Source organism: Canis lupus, chromosome 9 (assembly GCF_048164855.1).
Source record: "Canis lupus baileyi chromosome 9, mCanLup2.hap1, whole genome shotgun sequence".
Classification (NCBI taxonomy): domain Eukaryota; kingdom Metazoa; phylum Chordata; class Mammalia; order Carnivora; family Canidae; genus Canis; species Canis lupus.
Genome location: NC_132846.1, coordinates 2,512,287 through 2,526,393, shown reverse-complemented (window position 1 = coordinate 2,526,393; position 14,107 = coordinate 2,512,287). Strand labels below are relative to the sequence as shown.

The 14,107-nt window shown below is 37.9% G+C and overlaps 1 protein-coding gene across 4 annotated transcripts in view; it reads left to right on the top strand.

Annotated features, from left to right (window-relative positions):
• The window catches only part of CATSPERB (cation channel sperm associated auxiliary subunit beta), a 146,176-nt gene that overhangs the window by 59,871 nt on the left and 72,198 nt on the right, over positions 1-14,107 (top strand). For all 4 annotated transcript variants that reach the window (XR_012036267.1, XM_072837788.1, XM_072837786.1 and 1 more), the window contains exon 15: positions 7,770-7,914. Coding sequence is in view for 3 of the 4 variants with exons in the window: in XM_072837788.1 (XP_072693889.1) it covers positions 7,770-7,914 (145 nt within the window). In the remaining variant the exon portion in view is untranslated. The remainder of the gene's footprint in view (positions 1-7,769; positions 7,915-14,107) is intronic.

Here is a 14,107-nt window from a genome sequence, read left to right as displayed (position 1 = left end):
GGAAACCTCCTGCACCAGAGATCCTCCCTCAGGATAGAACCAAAATAATTAACTGTGTGTCCAACATTCTGGCTGGACTGGGGAATTGACTGTCATCTGACTCAGAGTACTGATGGAATTGGTAGCCTTGTTCAGAAACTTGAAAACAGATATGATCAGTACAGCACTTTAGAGCTGTAGTTCTATATGCACATGCCAGGGTCAGCAAGAGCTTATGGGTGTCTGGAAGGAGAGGGATAAACTGCTTAGGCAATTTGAGACAATGAAAAACACAGCACAAGCCAGAGAAAACACATCCTTAGAAGACATTTGAGAAGTCCTAGATCCTCTAGCTTGTCTGATTGGTAAGGGTCTGTGTGAAGCCAGTCCATAAACACTGGGAGAAGTGGTGTGTAATCAAATGCCCACATCTCAAAATAACAGCATGACAAGGCATGCCAAAGAAACAGGGAAACATGGCCCACCAAAGGAACAGACTAAATCCCTAGAAAATGACCCTAAAGAAATGCAGAGCTATGAGCTGACTGACAAAAAATTTTAAACAACTGTCATAAAGATGCTCAATGCACTAGAAGAGAACATGGATAAATTACTAAAAAAAAAATCAAGAAAATCATGAACTAATGGAGAATATAAAAAAGTAAAGATTATAAAAATGTCAAGCAGAAGTTCTGGAGCTGAAACATGCAATAACTGAACTGAAATACTCACTAGAGGGGGTGAACAGCAGACATGCTCAAACAGAAAAATGAGCAAACTTGGAGAGAAGCTGTTTGAAATCATCAAATCAGAGAACAAAAAGTGAAAAAGAATGAAAGAAAAGTGAAGAAAGCCTCAGGGATTTGTAAGGACTATCAAACAGACATTTCTATGCAATATAGGAGTAATAGAAGGAGAAGAGAGAGAAAAGGGGTAGAGAGAGCTTATTCAAAGAAATAATGGCTGAGGGATCCCTGGGTAGCTCAGTGGTTTGGCGCCTGCCTTTGGCCCAGGGCATGATCCTGGAGTCCTGGGATCGAGTCTCGCATTGGGCTCCCTGCATGGAGCCTGTTTCTCCCTCTGCCTGTGTCTCTGCCTCTCTCTCTGTGTGTCTCTCCTGAATAAATAAACAAAACCTTTTAAAAAAATACTTAAAAGAAAAGGAAATAATGGCTGGAAATTCCCACATCTGAGGAAAGAAACAGGTATACAAATTAAAGAAGCTTTAAGAATTCTGATCAGAATATATCCCAAAAGACCAACACAAAATCAAAATGTTAAACATTGAAGACAAAGAGAATCTTAAAAGTCATGAGAGGAAAGTGACCTACTACATACAAGAGAACTTCCTTAAGATTATCATTGAATTGTTCAATAGAACCCTTGCAAGCCAAAAGAGAGTGAGATAAAATATTCAAAATGTGGAAAGAAAAAAAAAACTGTCAATCACAAATACTATTTTTGGCTGTCATTCAAAATTGAAGGAGAAATTAAGATTTTCCCAGATAAACTAAAGCTGAGGAAGTTCATTACAACTAGACCTGTTCTTAGGGGGGAAAAAAAAGCTGGAGAGATTCCTTCGAGGTAAAAATAAAGGATACCAGACAGCAACATGAAGTCACATGAAAATAGTTTTCCAATAACATAAATATGTGAACAAATTTAGTGACTTGTATTCATGTGATTTTGGTGCATAAATTCACTTTTAATGCTTGTATAGAATTTAAATGAGAAGACCACTTTTAAAAACTATAAATCTTTTTTTAAATAATTTATTTTTTATTGGTGTTCAATTTGCCAACATACAGAATAACACCCAATGATCATCCCATCAAGTGTCCCCCTCAGTGCCCATCACCCATTCACTCCCACCCCCTGCCCTCCTCCCCTTCCACCACCCCTAGTTTGTTTCCCAGAGTTAGGAGTCTTCATGTTCTGTCTCCCTTTCTGATATTTCCCACACATTTCTTCTCCCTTCCCTTGTATTCCCTTTCACTATTATTTATATTCCCCAAATGAATGAGAACATACAATGCTTGTCCTTCTCCAATTGACTCATTTCACTCAGCATAATACCCTCCAGTCCCATCCACGTTGAAGCAAATGGTGGGTATTTGTCATTTCTAATGGCTGAGGAATATTCCATTGTATACATAGACCACATCTTCTTTATCCATTCATCTTTTGATGGACACCGAGGCTCCTTCCACAGTTTGCCTATTGTGGACACTGCTGCTAGAAAATCCTAGAGGAGAACACAGGCAACACCGTTTTTGAAATTGGCCACAGTAACTTCTTGCAAGATACATCCAGGAAGGCAAAAGAAACAAAAGCAAAAATGAACTATTGGGACTTCATCAAGATAAGAAGCTTTTGCACAGCAAAGGATACAGTCAACAAAACTCAAAGACAACCTACAGAATGGGAGAAGATATTTGCAAATGACGTATCAGATAAAGGGCTAGTTTCCAAGATCTATAAAGAACTTATTAAACTCAACACCAAAGAAACAAACAATCCGATCATGAAATGGGCAAAAGACATGAAGAGAAATCTCACAGAGGAAGACATAGACATGGCCAACACGCACATGAGAAAATGCTCTGCATCACTTGCCATCAGGGAAATACACATCAAAACCACAATGAGATACCACCTCACACCAGTGAGAATGGGGAAAATTAACAAGGCAGGAAACCACAAATGTTGGAGAGGATGCAGAGAAAAGGGAACCCTCCCACTGTTGGTGGGAATGTGAACTGGTGCAGCCACTCTGGAAAACTGTGTGGAGGCTCCTCAAAGAGTTAAAAATAGACCTGCCCTACGACCCAGCAATTGCACTGTTGGGGATTTACCCCAACGATACAGATGCAATGAAACGCTGCCGGAACACCTGCACCCCGATGTTTCTAAAAACTATAAATCTATGTAATGAGTATATATAAAAAGATGTAATTTGTAACTTCAGGAACATAAAGTAGGAGGTAGAGCTGTTTAAGAGGACATTTTACATGCAATGAAGTTAAATTGTCATCAAATTTAAAAGAATATTATAACTAAGATTTTTAAATTTTAAATAAAATTAAATTGATTTTATGTTAATTTTAGATTAAATTAATTAAAATTAAATTTAAAGTAAAATTAAACAAAATTAAAATTTTAAATTTTAAAGATTCTTACATTTTGAGCCACCCAGGTGCTCCAAGATGTTTTATGTTATTGCAATGGTTACCACAAAGAAAATATATAGAGAATATATGCACAAGACAATAAGGGAATCAAAAAATGTCACTGCAAATGATAGATGAAATGATAAGGCGAGCAATAAGAGAAGAAAGGAGGAGGGACAGAAAGCCACAGGACACACAAAAATAAACAAAATGGTAATAGTGAGTCCTTCCCTATCAGTAATTACTTTAGATGTATATATATTAAATTCCCCAATCAAAAGATAAAAATAAGCTCAATGCATAAAAACAAAAAATAACAACAAAAAAACCCAGGATGCAACTACGTATGGTCTACAAGAAATTCTCTTTAGATCCAAGCACACACATAAGCTGAAAGGGAAAGGATTGAAAAGAACATTCCAGGCAAATGGTAACCAAAAGAGAGCAGGGCTGTCTATACTAGTATCATAAAGAATAAACTATAAGTCAAAAAGTATTATAGGAGACAAAAAAGGTCATTATATGATAATAAAAGGTCAACTCACCAAGAAGATATAACAATTAAAAATGTTCATGTACCAAACATCAGAGCTCCTAATATATGAAGCAAACTTTAAAAGAATCAAAGCGGGGCATCTGGGTAGCTTAGCCACTGAGTGTCTGCTCAGGTCATGATCCCAGGGTCCTGGGATCCAGTCTCACATCAGGCTCCCTGCAGCGAGCCTGCTTCTCCCTCTGCCTGAGTCACTGCCTCTCTCTGTGTGTCCCTCAGGAATAAATAAATAAAATCCTTTAAAAAAATCAAAGAGAGAAACAGCAACACAACAATAAAAGCCTTAATTTCCCCACTTTCAATAATGGATGGAAAAACCAGATGAAAGATAAATAAGGACATAAAAGACATGAACCACATTGTAAACCATTAGACCTAATACACATGATCAGATGACTCCACGCAACAAGAGTAAAATACAAATATTCCTCAAATACACACAGAGCATTCTTTAGGATAGAACATAAGTGAGGCCACAAAACTAGTCTCAGCACATTTAAAGTGACTAAAATTATACAAAATGTCTTTTCTAATCACAATGAAATGAAACTAGAAATCAATAGCGGAAAGAAAACTGGAAAATCCACAAGTATATGGAAATTAAGTTTTTAAACAACAAATGAGTCAAAGAAGTAGTCAGAAGGGAAACTAGAAAATATGTTAAGAAAATTAAAATAAAAACAAAACACACCAAATTTATGGGAGGCAGCAATAGCAGTACCAACAGTGGAGGTTATAGTTATAGACACACATGTTAATAAGGAAGAAAAATCTCAAATCAACAACCTAACTTTCCAATTTAGGAAACTATAAAAAGAAGAAAAAAAATCAAACCCAAAGTTAGCAGATGGAAGGAAATAATAGACTAGAGCAGAGATAAATGCAATAGAGAATACAGAAATAATAGAAAAAAATCAACAACACTAAGAATTGGTTCTTGGAATGTTCAACAAAGTTGATAAACCCTTAGCTACAATAACTAAGAAAAAAGAGAAGAGTCAACTAAAATAAAAAATTAAAGAGGACATTACAACCGATACCACAGAAATAAGAAGGATTGTGGGATTATGAAAAATTATATGCTAACACACTAGAAATACATAAACTACCAATAGTAAATCATGAAGAAATAGAAAATCTGAACAGACCAAAAACTAGTCATGAGATTGAATAAGAGATTAATATCCAGAGAACTTCTACAGCTCAGCAATTAAAAGAAAGGCACTCTGATTAATAAACTGGCAAAGGTCTTGAATAGAAATTTGTATAATTGAGTACCTTCCAGCAAAGGAAATCCCAGGGCCAGGTGGCTTTATTGATTGAATTGTTTCAGATATTTAAAGAATGAACACCAATCCTCCTCAAACTCTCAACCAAAAATCGAAGAGGAAGGAATATTTCCTAGGTCACTCTCGAGGCCAGTGTTACCTTAATACCAGAGCCAGATAAGGATACTATAAGAATACTAGAAATCAATATCCCTGAAGAACATTTATGCAAAACTCTTCAACAAGATACTAGCAAACTAAATTAAAGAGTACATTGAAGGGATTACTTATACTGTGACCAAGTAGGATTTAATTCTGGAATGCAGTGATGGTTCAACACATGAAAATTAATAAATGTAACACACCATATTAACAGAAGGAAGGTTGAAGCCTCCACCATCATGTCAACAGGAGATGTTGAAGAGGATATGGATCAATCAGATCTCTCATCCATTGCTTATGGGAGCATAAATGACTACAAATTATTTTGGAAAGCAATTTGGCATTATTATCCTGTAAATTACAGTGGTTGCATGTGCTCTGTCTCACCAATTCCACTTTTTTTGGCAAGGGAAACACAAATATGAGGAAACATTTTGAAATCTTCATCATGGCACTATTAGTCATAGCATTAAATACCTGAAAATGATCCAGATGCCCATGAATAGGAGAATAGATAAATTGCAGTTGATTCACATAATAAACTATTATACAGCAATATAAAAGCAAATGAGCTGAGCTATATGCAACACGTATGACTATAAGTAAGTAATATTAAGAGGAGGAAAAGTCAGTCTTAGAAGACAATATATGGATGGTATCTTTTTATAAATAGCCAAAAGAATAAACTCAAGCAATTTATCACCTAAACCTGCATACACATATATTGCTAAAACTGAAAAGAAAGCAAAAACCAAGGGAGTGAAAAATGCAAATTTCATTTCAGAATATTGGACATCTCTGAGGGAAGATGCAGTATAATAGGATTGGAGAGAAGGAAGAAAATGCAAAGTACTAGCAACATGCTAATTTCTGGGTTGGGATGTCAGTTCACACATGTTCATTATACTATGCAATAACATAAGAAAGATAAAAGTGAGCTGTACAGGGATCAATAATTTAGAATGGGAAAGAGTGTGATGAGATGCCATTGTTTTCATTCAGGTAATCAGTAAAAATCTGAAGTAAATTTTTGATGATTTGTGAGGTTTTGGAATACAATGCTAGTGGGACTATAAGGTGGTTCAGTGAAATTGAAAAATCATACAAGTTTTATATTTTGATAGCCTCTGACCCGGTAACTCAGTTTTTCAGTATCTGCTCTACAAACACACTTTAACATTAGTAACAGAAAGACAGATAAATGAATGCTCCTTGCCATATTGTCTGTTAACAGCTTACATTTTGATCCGACCTTTAAGTGTCCTCTGGTAGGAAAACAGAATATCTCCAGTGTGGTGTAGCCATCATATTGGATACCATGCAGCACTAGAGAAGATCGTGAAGATCCACATGAGCTAATATGAAATGATCTGAGATGTTTTGTTGAGTGGCAAATGTAACTTAGAGAACAATAGGTACAATATGATGCTGTTTTGAGTATATTGTTCAAAATGCCTTTCCTCACCCACCGACCCACCCACCACCATGCTCAGTAGTAACATTTGCAGGAGCCAAAGCCAGAGTAATATTGGAGTCCTCATATCCTATAGTCACAGGATGTATACATAGGACATGTCTACATAGGATATGTATACCCATGGGGGGGTATAGATCATGCTACACCAGCAGTGAGCACTAATTTCTGAGTGATAGAAATCTTCATATGTGGTTTAGTAAATACTCTGTGTAATACGCACGTCCTAAACATGTAATCCAGGACAAGGTTAAAACTAATCTGAAGCTAATATGGCACTCAGATACAGAAAGACGTAGTTATAGAAAAAAATATACGTATAGATATAAATATAGGATTTTAAAATATAACAGTCGTTAGTTACCTCTAGGAAAGGACAGAAAAGACCACAGTTATATAAGATAAGGTGTAAAAGAAAATGATTTGGATGGTGGTCAAAGAAACTGCAGTGGCAACTTATAATGTTTTAAATGTATGAGAAGCTAATTTTCAGATCTAACTTGTCATTAAAATTCATTTTTTAAAAAGAACCTTAAAAACCCGGAATCTTTGTTTGACTAAGATTTAGGCCATTAAAAGAGGTCCCAAGGAAGCAGGATTCATCCAATACAGGATCCGATTTATCTTCAAGCAACTCTTAGGGGAAAGAGGAGGGGAATAGAGAGACTTCTTCTGGGGTGGAGTAGATCTGGAGATTGACTCAGGTCTTGGGACACGCTGTGGCAAGTGTCAGTGAGCATTACCACCAACACAGGCTCACAGACATACTTGCCAGAGGCTTAGAACAGAAAGCCTCATGTCAGTAGGAGGTAAGCTCCTCCCTTCCCAGCCAGTCACACCCAGCACTTCATCCTTTCATGATCAAGGGGACCCCACTTGGGAGCTGATGGGATAACTCTGTTCTTTTATGCATTCATCATGCACACTGTAGACCTGCGACTCTGCCACGTGCGCCTCGTCCAAACCCCAGGAAGAAGCTACACAGGTCGTTGACTGGGTGGGTAAGGAGTCTGTGCACCTGCAGGCACCTGATGGGTGTGGAAGTTTCCGAGGGGCCCTGCGCTGGGGCTTCGCTGAGTAGGGAGCTTATAATGTGCAGACAGGGTAACGGTGACCATTGGGGGGCAGCCCCTTAATGAAACATCGTCTGTTTGTTCCCTCAGATATGGCTTTCAATCGACGGCGGCAACACTTTCGAATTATTAGCTGACTTTCATGATGATATCATAAAGAATACTTACCATAGCTTTTATACTTCAGACATTACTTTTGTTTCCCAAAGTGGAAATGTCTACCTGACAAAGGCAGGTGAGAAATTCACTTTTATTCATAGAAGAACTACATGTGAGCAGGGATTCGAAGATCTATGAAAAAACAAACAAAAAACCTGTCGTATTAATCAACTAATCTTAAGGTCTCAAACCTATTAGGGGTGACAGATTTTTTAAAGTTTATTATTTTTTAAGATTTTGTGTATTTATTTGTGAGAGACACAGAGATAGAGGCAGAGACATAGAGAGAGAAGCAGGCTCCCTGCGGGGAGCCTGTTGCAGAACTTGATCCCAGGACCCCAGGGTCACGACCTGAGCCAAAGGGAGACACCTGACCACTGAGCTACCCAGGGGCCCCTAAAAGTTATTTTTATTGTGGTAAAATACACATAACAAAGTTGACCATCTTACTCATGATTAAGTATGATTATTAAATATTGGTGGTTCAGTGCATTCAAAATTCCTGCAGCCATGAGCACCCCCGTCTCCAGAACTCTTCCCATCTTGTAAAACTTAAATGCTATATACCTTAAAAAAAATAAATCCTCATTTCCCCCCTTCCCACAGCCCCCGTTACCACCAGTCTATGATTTTGACTGCTCTAGGTCCCTCATATAAGAGGGACTCTATGATTTTGACTGCTCTAGGTCCCTCATATAAGAGGAATCATCCAGGATTTGTCCTTTGGTGACCACGTTATTTCACTTAGCATCACGTCCTTAGGGTTCATCCATGTTGTAGCATGTGTCAAGATTGCCTTCATTTGTAAAGCTAAATAACATTCCATTGTATGTATGTATATATATGTATATACCGCATCTTGCTTATCTATTCATCCATTAAGGGACATTTGTGTTGCTTCCATGTTTTAGCTACATAGGTGTACAAATATCTCTTTGAAACTCTGCTCTAAACTCTTTTGGGCAGATACCCAGATGTGGAATTCCTGAATCATATGGTAGTTCTATTTTTAATTTTTTGAGAAATTGCATTTCTCCTTTTCCACGGTAGCTGTACCATTTTACATTCTCACTGCCAGAATAAAAGAGTTCTAATTTCTCTACATCCTTGCGAACACTTGTTATTTTCTGGTTTTGGTTTTTGGGTTGTTTGTTTTTTCTCCCCCGCTGGGTGGATATAAAACAATTTATTAAACTAGCCTCCTCTCTGTATATGTACATTTAGATTATTATCAGTATTTTGCAATTAGAAATTATTCCAGAATGCGTACTCATATACATATTATTTTTATATGGACTTAGATGAATATTTCCAGAGTATATTCCTAAAAAATGAAATTGCTGGGTTAGGATGTAAATGCATTTATAGTTCTATTAGAAGGGCCAAATCCCATTCCATAGACACCCACTTGCTCCCAGTAATACATGGGAGTCAACAGTGGGTGCTCAAACTTTTAAAAAAATTTTAATAGTCAAATTTTTATTTTTAAAATTTTATTTAAACTCTATTTGCCAACTTATAGTATACTACCCAGTGCTCATCTCATCGTGTGCCCTCCTTAATGCCCACAACTCAGTCAGTCACCCTCTCCTATCCTTTTGTAACCCTTTGTGTTTTTCTTCATAGTTGTCATCCTAATGAGTGTGAAGTAGTATCTCATTGTTTTGATTTGTGTTTTCCTTAATGTTAAGCATCTTTTCTTGTGCATATTAGCCATTTGTATATCTTCTTGGGAGAAACCTCTATTCAAGTCACTTGCCAACTTATTAATCAGATTGCTTGAGGTTTATTATTATTATTATTATTATTATTATTATTACTAAGTTGTAGAAGCTCTCTATTCTGGATATTAATCCCTTATCAAACATTTTCATGGGCTGCCTTAAATCTCCTTGGTTACGTTAATTCTAAGTATTTTTTGGATGATGTTATAAACGGAATTGTTTTCCTAATTTCCTTTTCTGATTATTCATTGTGATTGTATTGAAACACAACTGATTTCTGTGTATTGATTTTATAGCATGCCACTTCTCTGAATTCACGTATTCTAACAACTTTTTTGTAGGACCATTAGGGCTGCTACATATAGAATCATATCACTGTGAGTAGAGGTGATTTTGCTTCTCCCTTTGTGATATGTATGCCTTTTATTTTTTTTCTTGCCTACTTGTGCTGGCTAGAACTCCTAGTACTACTAGGTTGAACAGAAGTGATGAAAGCAGACCACTTTGCCTCATTCTTGATCCTAAAGGAAAAGCTTTCAGTCTTCTACCATTGAGTATATCATAGTTCACTATGGATTTCTCATATATGGCTTTTATTATGTCGAGGTCATCTCCTTTTTTTTTTTTTTTTGAGGTCATCTTTTATTCTTTGTGGAGTGTTTTTATCATGAAAAGATCAGAATGCAGATTCCCAATATTTGGAGGACAGGGTCTTTTTTGCCCACCCTGGCTCCGGGAATATGTGCACAGCTGCCTACCGGGAGGCTCAAGTGGAGGAGAGGCAGCTCCTGCTACAGGCCATACTGTCCACATCCACACCTTCCTCCAGAGGTTACAAGCCTCCAATAGACCCCAGAATTCCAAAATAATTAACATCAGAGACATTCTGCCAATGCAACTGTCGTCCAGGTGAGGAGACAGGTTCCTGGTGCTCTCTACTGTCTTCCCAGAATCTTTGGGGGGTGACGGGGTTTTAGGATCCTATGAAAGCCCTCAAGAGGGCTTGAGGTCCTCAAGAGGGGACCCTGAAACACCATGCTATGCTCCCATTTACAGCTTCTGTGAGGTTTTACTTCCCCACAAGACAATAGTCACTCCTGTTTACTGAGCTGTGTTTGTGCTGAGCATGTTACAAACACCATCTTGCTTAACATTCACAGCACTGACGGCAGCAGGTCATGTTAGCCTGCTTGTACAAATGCAACTAATACAAACAGAATCACACACGGCTTGTAGGAGGTGGCATTGTGTAAATGGTGCATGGCTCTCCATCCACATTAATTCTGGGATCTCGGTGGTCAAGCCTACATAGCTTCTCTCAGTTTATTTGTCCGGCAAAAGAAACAGTGTGTATTGATTGACCTTGTTGACCAATGCCCAGTCTTTTCCAACTCAGTTGACACTTTGTTAACCCATCTCAAAGCCTGGAAAGATGAAGGAACACACTTCTCTATTTATGTCTGTGTCTGTGTCTCTGTGATCTGCGTTCTCACTTTGTTTTGTTATACAATTTTTAGGTTTTTGAGGTCGTGTTCTGTGGAGTCTATTAATTTATTAAGGTCCTTTAATGAAAAATATGGGGGAAAATTTACCTCCTCTTGGGATAGACTTTGTCTCAACTGGATTCTTTACATCTTTTATATGCTGCTAGTGCCTTCTTTTCCTTTTCTTTCCCTTTTCCCTCTGCTCCTCCTGAGGCTTCCTCTTTACTCTTTTTCCTTCTTCATGTCTTCTCTTCTTTCTATCTCTGCTCTTCCTTTCATTTTCCCTAGTTCATCATTAAAGTGCGTGTAGCCCTAGTCAGACCTTCTATTTGCTCTAGTGTACTCTAGGTATTCTAACATACCCTTGAGACCTGCTTGCTTCACCTTATTGAGGTAGCCTCTGGACTTGTTTTCTCAATACAATGTCTTGGAAGGTAGTAAACCTGGCTACCCTCAAGAGGGCTTGATTTTTGCCCTCTGAGTACCATTTCCTCCTCTGTCAACTTCTCTCTTGTTAACTCTCTGTCAACTTCTTCTCTCTCTCTCTGCACGTTTCTGAGAAGTCCCTCTTCCTTTTCTTAATATGACCTCAAAGGACTGGGTGTAGAGCACTGTGACCTATTACATCAAAATTTTCTCTTTCTTTCCTCAGTGCGTGTTTTTGCATGTTTTGGCATATTGTTCTCTTTCCTTTCTTGATTGCTGCTGGTAATTTTTATTTTTTATTTTTATTTTTTTTTTTGTGGGCTAAAACCGTATAAGAATTTTATTTTATTTTATTTTATTTTATTTTTATTTTTTTAATTTATTTTTTTATTGGTGTTCAATTTACTAACATACAGAATAACACCCAGTGCCCGTCACCCATTCACTCCCACCCCCCGCCCTCCTCCCCTTCTACCACCCCTAGTTCGTTTCCCAGAGTTAGCAGTCTTTATGTTCTGTCTCCCTTTCTGATATTTCCCACACATTTTATTTTGCCACTTATTTTTGTGGTAAAATATACCCAGCATGAAATTTAGCATTTTAGCCATGTTTAAGTGTACAGTTCAGTGGGGTGACGGGCAGAAGCAGACTCCCCGCTGAGTAGGGAGCCCAATGCAGGACTCAATCCCGGGACTCTGGGATCATGACCTGAGCTGAAGGCAAGCAGTCAATCAATTGAGCCCACCAGGTATACTGTCAAGTCTCATTTTAGTCAAGTTTTTATTGGAATGACTCTTTTTTTATTGATTTCTATGAGTTTTTAATGTATTATGGATGTGAGTCCTCTTTTAGAAACATAACTTGCAAACATCTCTTTCCATCCAATGGCTTGTCTTTTCTATTCTCTTTATGGCATCCTGTGAGGAGCAGAACTATTCATTTTTTTAAAGTTCATTTTGTCAATCTTTGCTTGTATGTTTAGTATTCCTTCTTATATCCTATTTGAGAAATCTTGGCTATCCCAAAGTTATGAAGGTATTTTCCTGTTATCTTCTAGGAGCTTGTTTTAGATTTGGTATATAGGTCTATGTGAAATTTCTATTTTTGTGTGTTGTATGGAGTGAGGTTCTTTTCTCCTCACACAGCTGCCGAATTTTCTACTGTGGCCTTTAGTTGAATATTCAAGGTCATAAATAGATTGTTTTTGTAAGTTCTTCCATAAAAGTCATACCACCTTGTAGTCTTTGGAAAAACCATAATTGTTATTGTTGTCATGTATAGCCACCCCATTTGATCATGTGTAGTGTATTTGACATGTAAAGTGTTGTCCCCCACAGACATGCTACCCCATGCTATACACCAGTAATAATTTGAGTCATTGTTATGCCCTTGCTTGCTGTGGATTACCAGTATCACAATAGCAACTTAGCATAGAGGTCATATGGGCATTCCTTAAATATGTGAGCAACTCAGTCCCAGAATCCAGTCTATTATCCAGGGACATTTCCAGCAAATACTGTGTCAGTTACAGTCCTGGCTGGAAACATAATTCCACTCAAGTGTTTCACCTGAAGAGCCTCTATAAGGGGATTATTTGCAGAGCAATGGACCAAGTTAAAGGAACCAAAAATGATACTAAAATATCCAGAAATTAGCAATGGGAGGGCACTCTTACAGTTCCTTTGATTTGAGGTGTAATGCAAATAAATAGGGGATGGATAAATAGATAGATAGATTGATCGATCAATAGAGAGATAGTAGATAGGTAATAGCATCATCTAAGCCCAGTCAAAGCTGAAATGGACTGGGGGCCACCCTGCAAGAGGCATAGTGTAGGAGGCTCAAAGCTATCATCAGACTGCATCAGTAAAGTGGGAAGAAAACTAGGAAGAACTATCTAGACCTTCTCCCCTTCCCTTGTTCTTACCTCCTTCTAGAGCCTTTCATTGGCCAAATCTGATCAGAAGGCATCTGGAAACATAGCACGAGTATTACAATTCATAGGGGTCCACCTCCTGTGTAACAGACAGAGAAGAGAAAGTCTGGGGGTGGGTTTGGAGAAACAGCAAATAGAAAATAAATAGCGCACTGATGTTTCTAGCAGCAATGTCCACAATAGCCAAACTGTGGAAGGAGCCTCGGTGTCCATCGAAAGATGAATGGATAAAGAAGATGTGGTTTATGTATACAATGAAATATTCCTCAGCCATTAGAAATGACAAATACCCACCATTTGCTTCGACGTGGATGGAACTGGAGGGTATTATGCTGAGTTAAATAAGTCAGTCAGAGAAGGACAAACATTATATGTTCTCATTCATTTGGGGAATATAAATAATAGTGAAAGGGAATAGAGAGGAAGGGAGAAGAAATGGGTAGGAAATATCAGAAAGGGAGACAGAACATGGAAGACTCCTAACTCTGGGAAATGAACTAGGGGTGGTGGAAGGGGAGGAAGGCGGGGGGTGGGGGTGACTGGGTGGCGGGCACTGAGGGGGGCACTTGACGGGATGAGCACTGGGTGTTATTCTGTATGTTGGCAAATGGAACACCAATAAAAAATAAATTTATTATTACAAAAAAAGAAAAAAAATAAATAGCACATATAGTAAAACAAAAATCAAAATAGACTGGG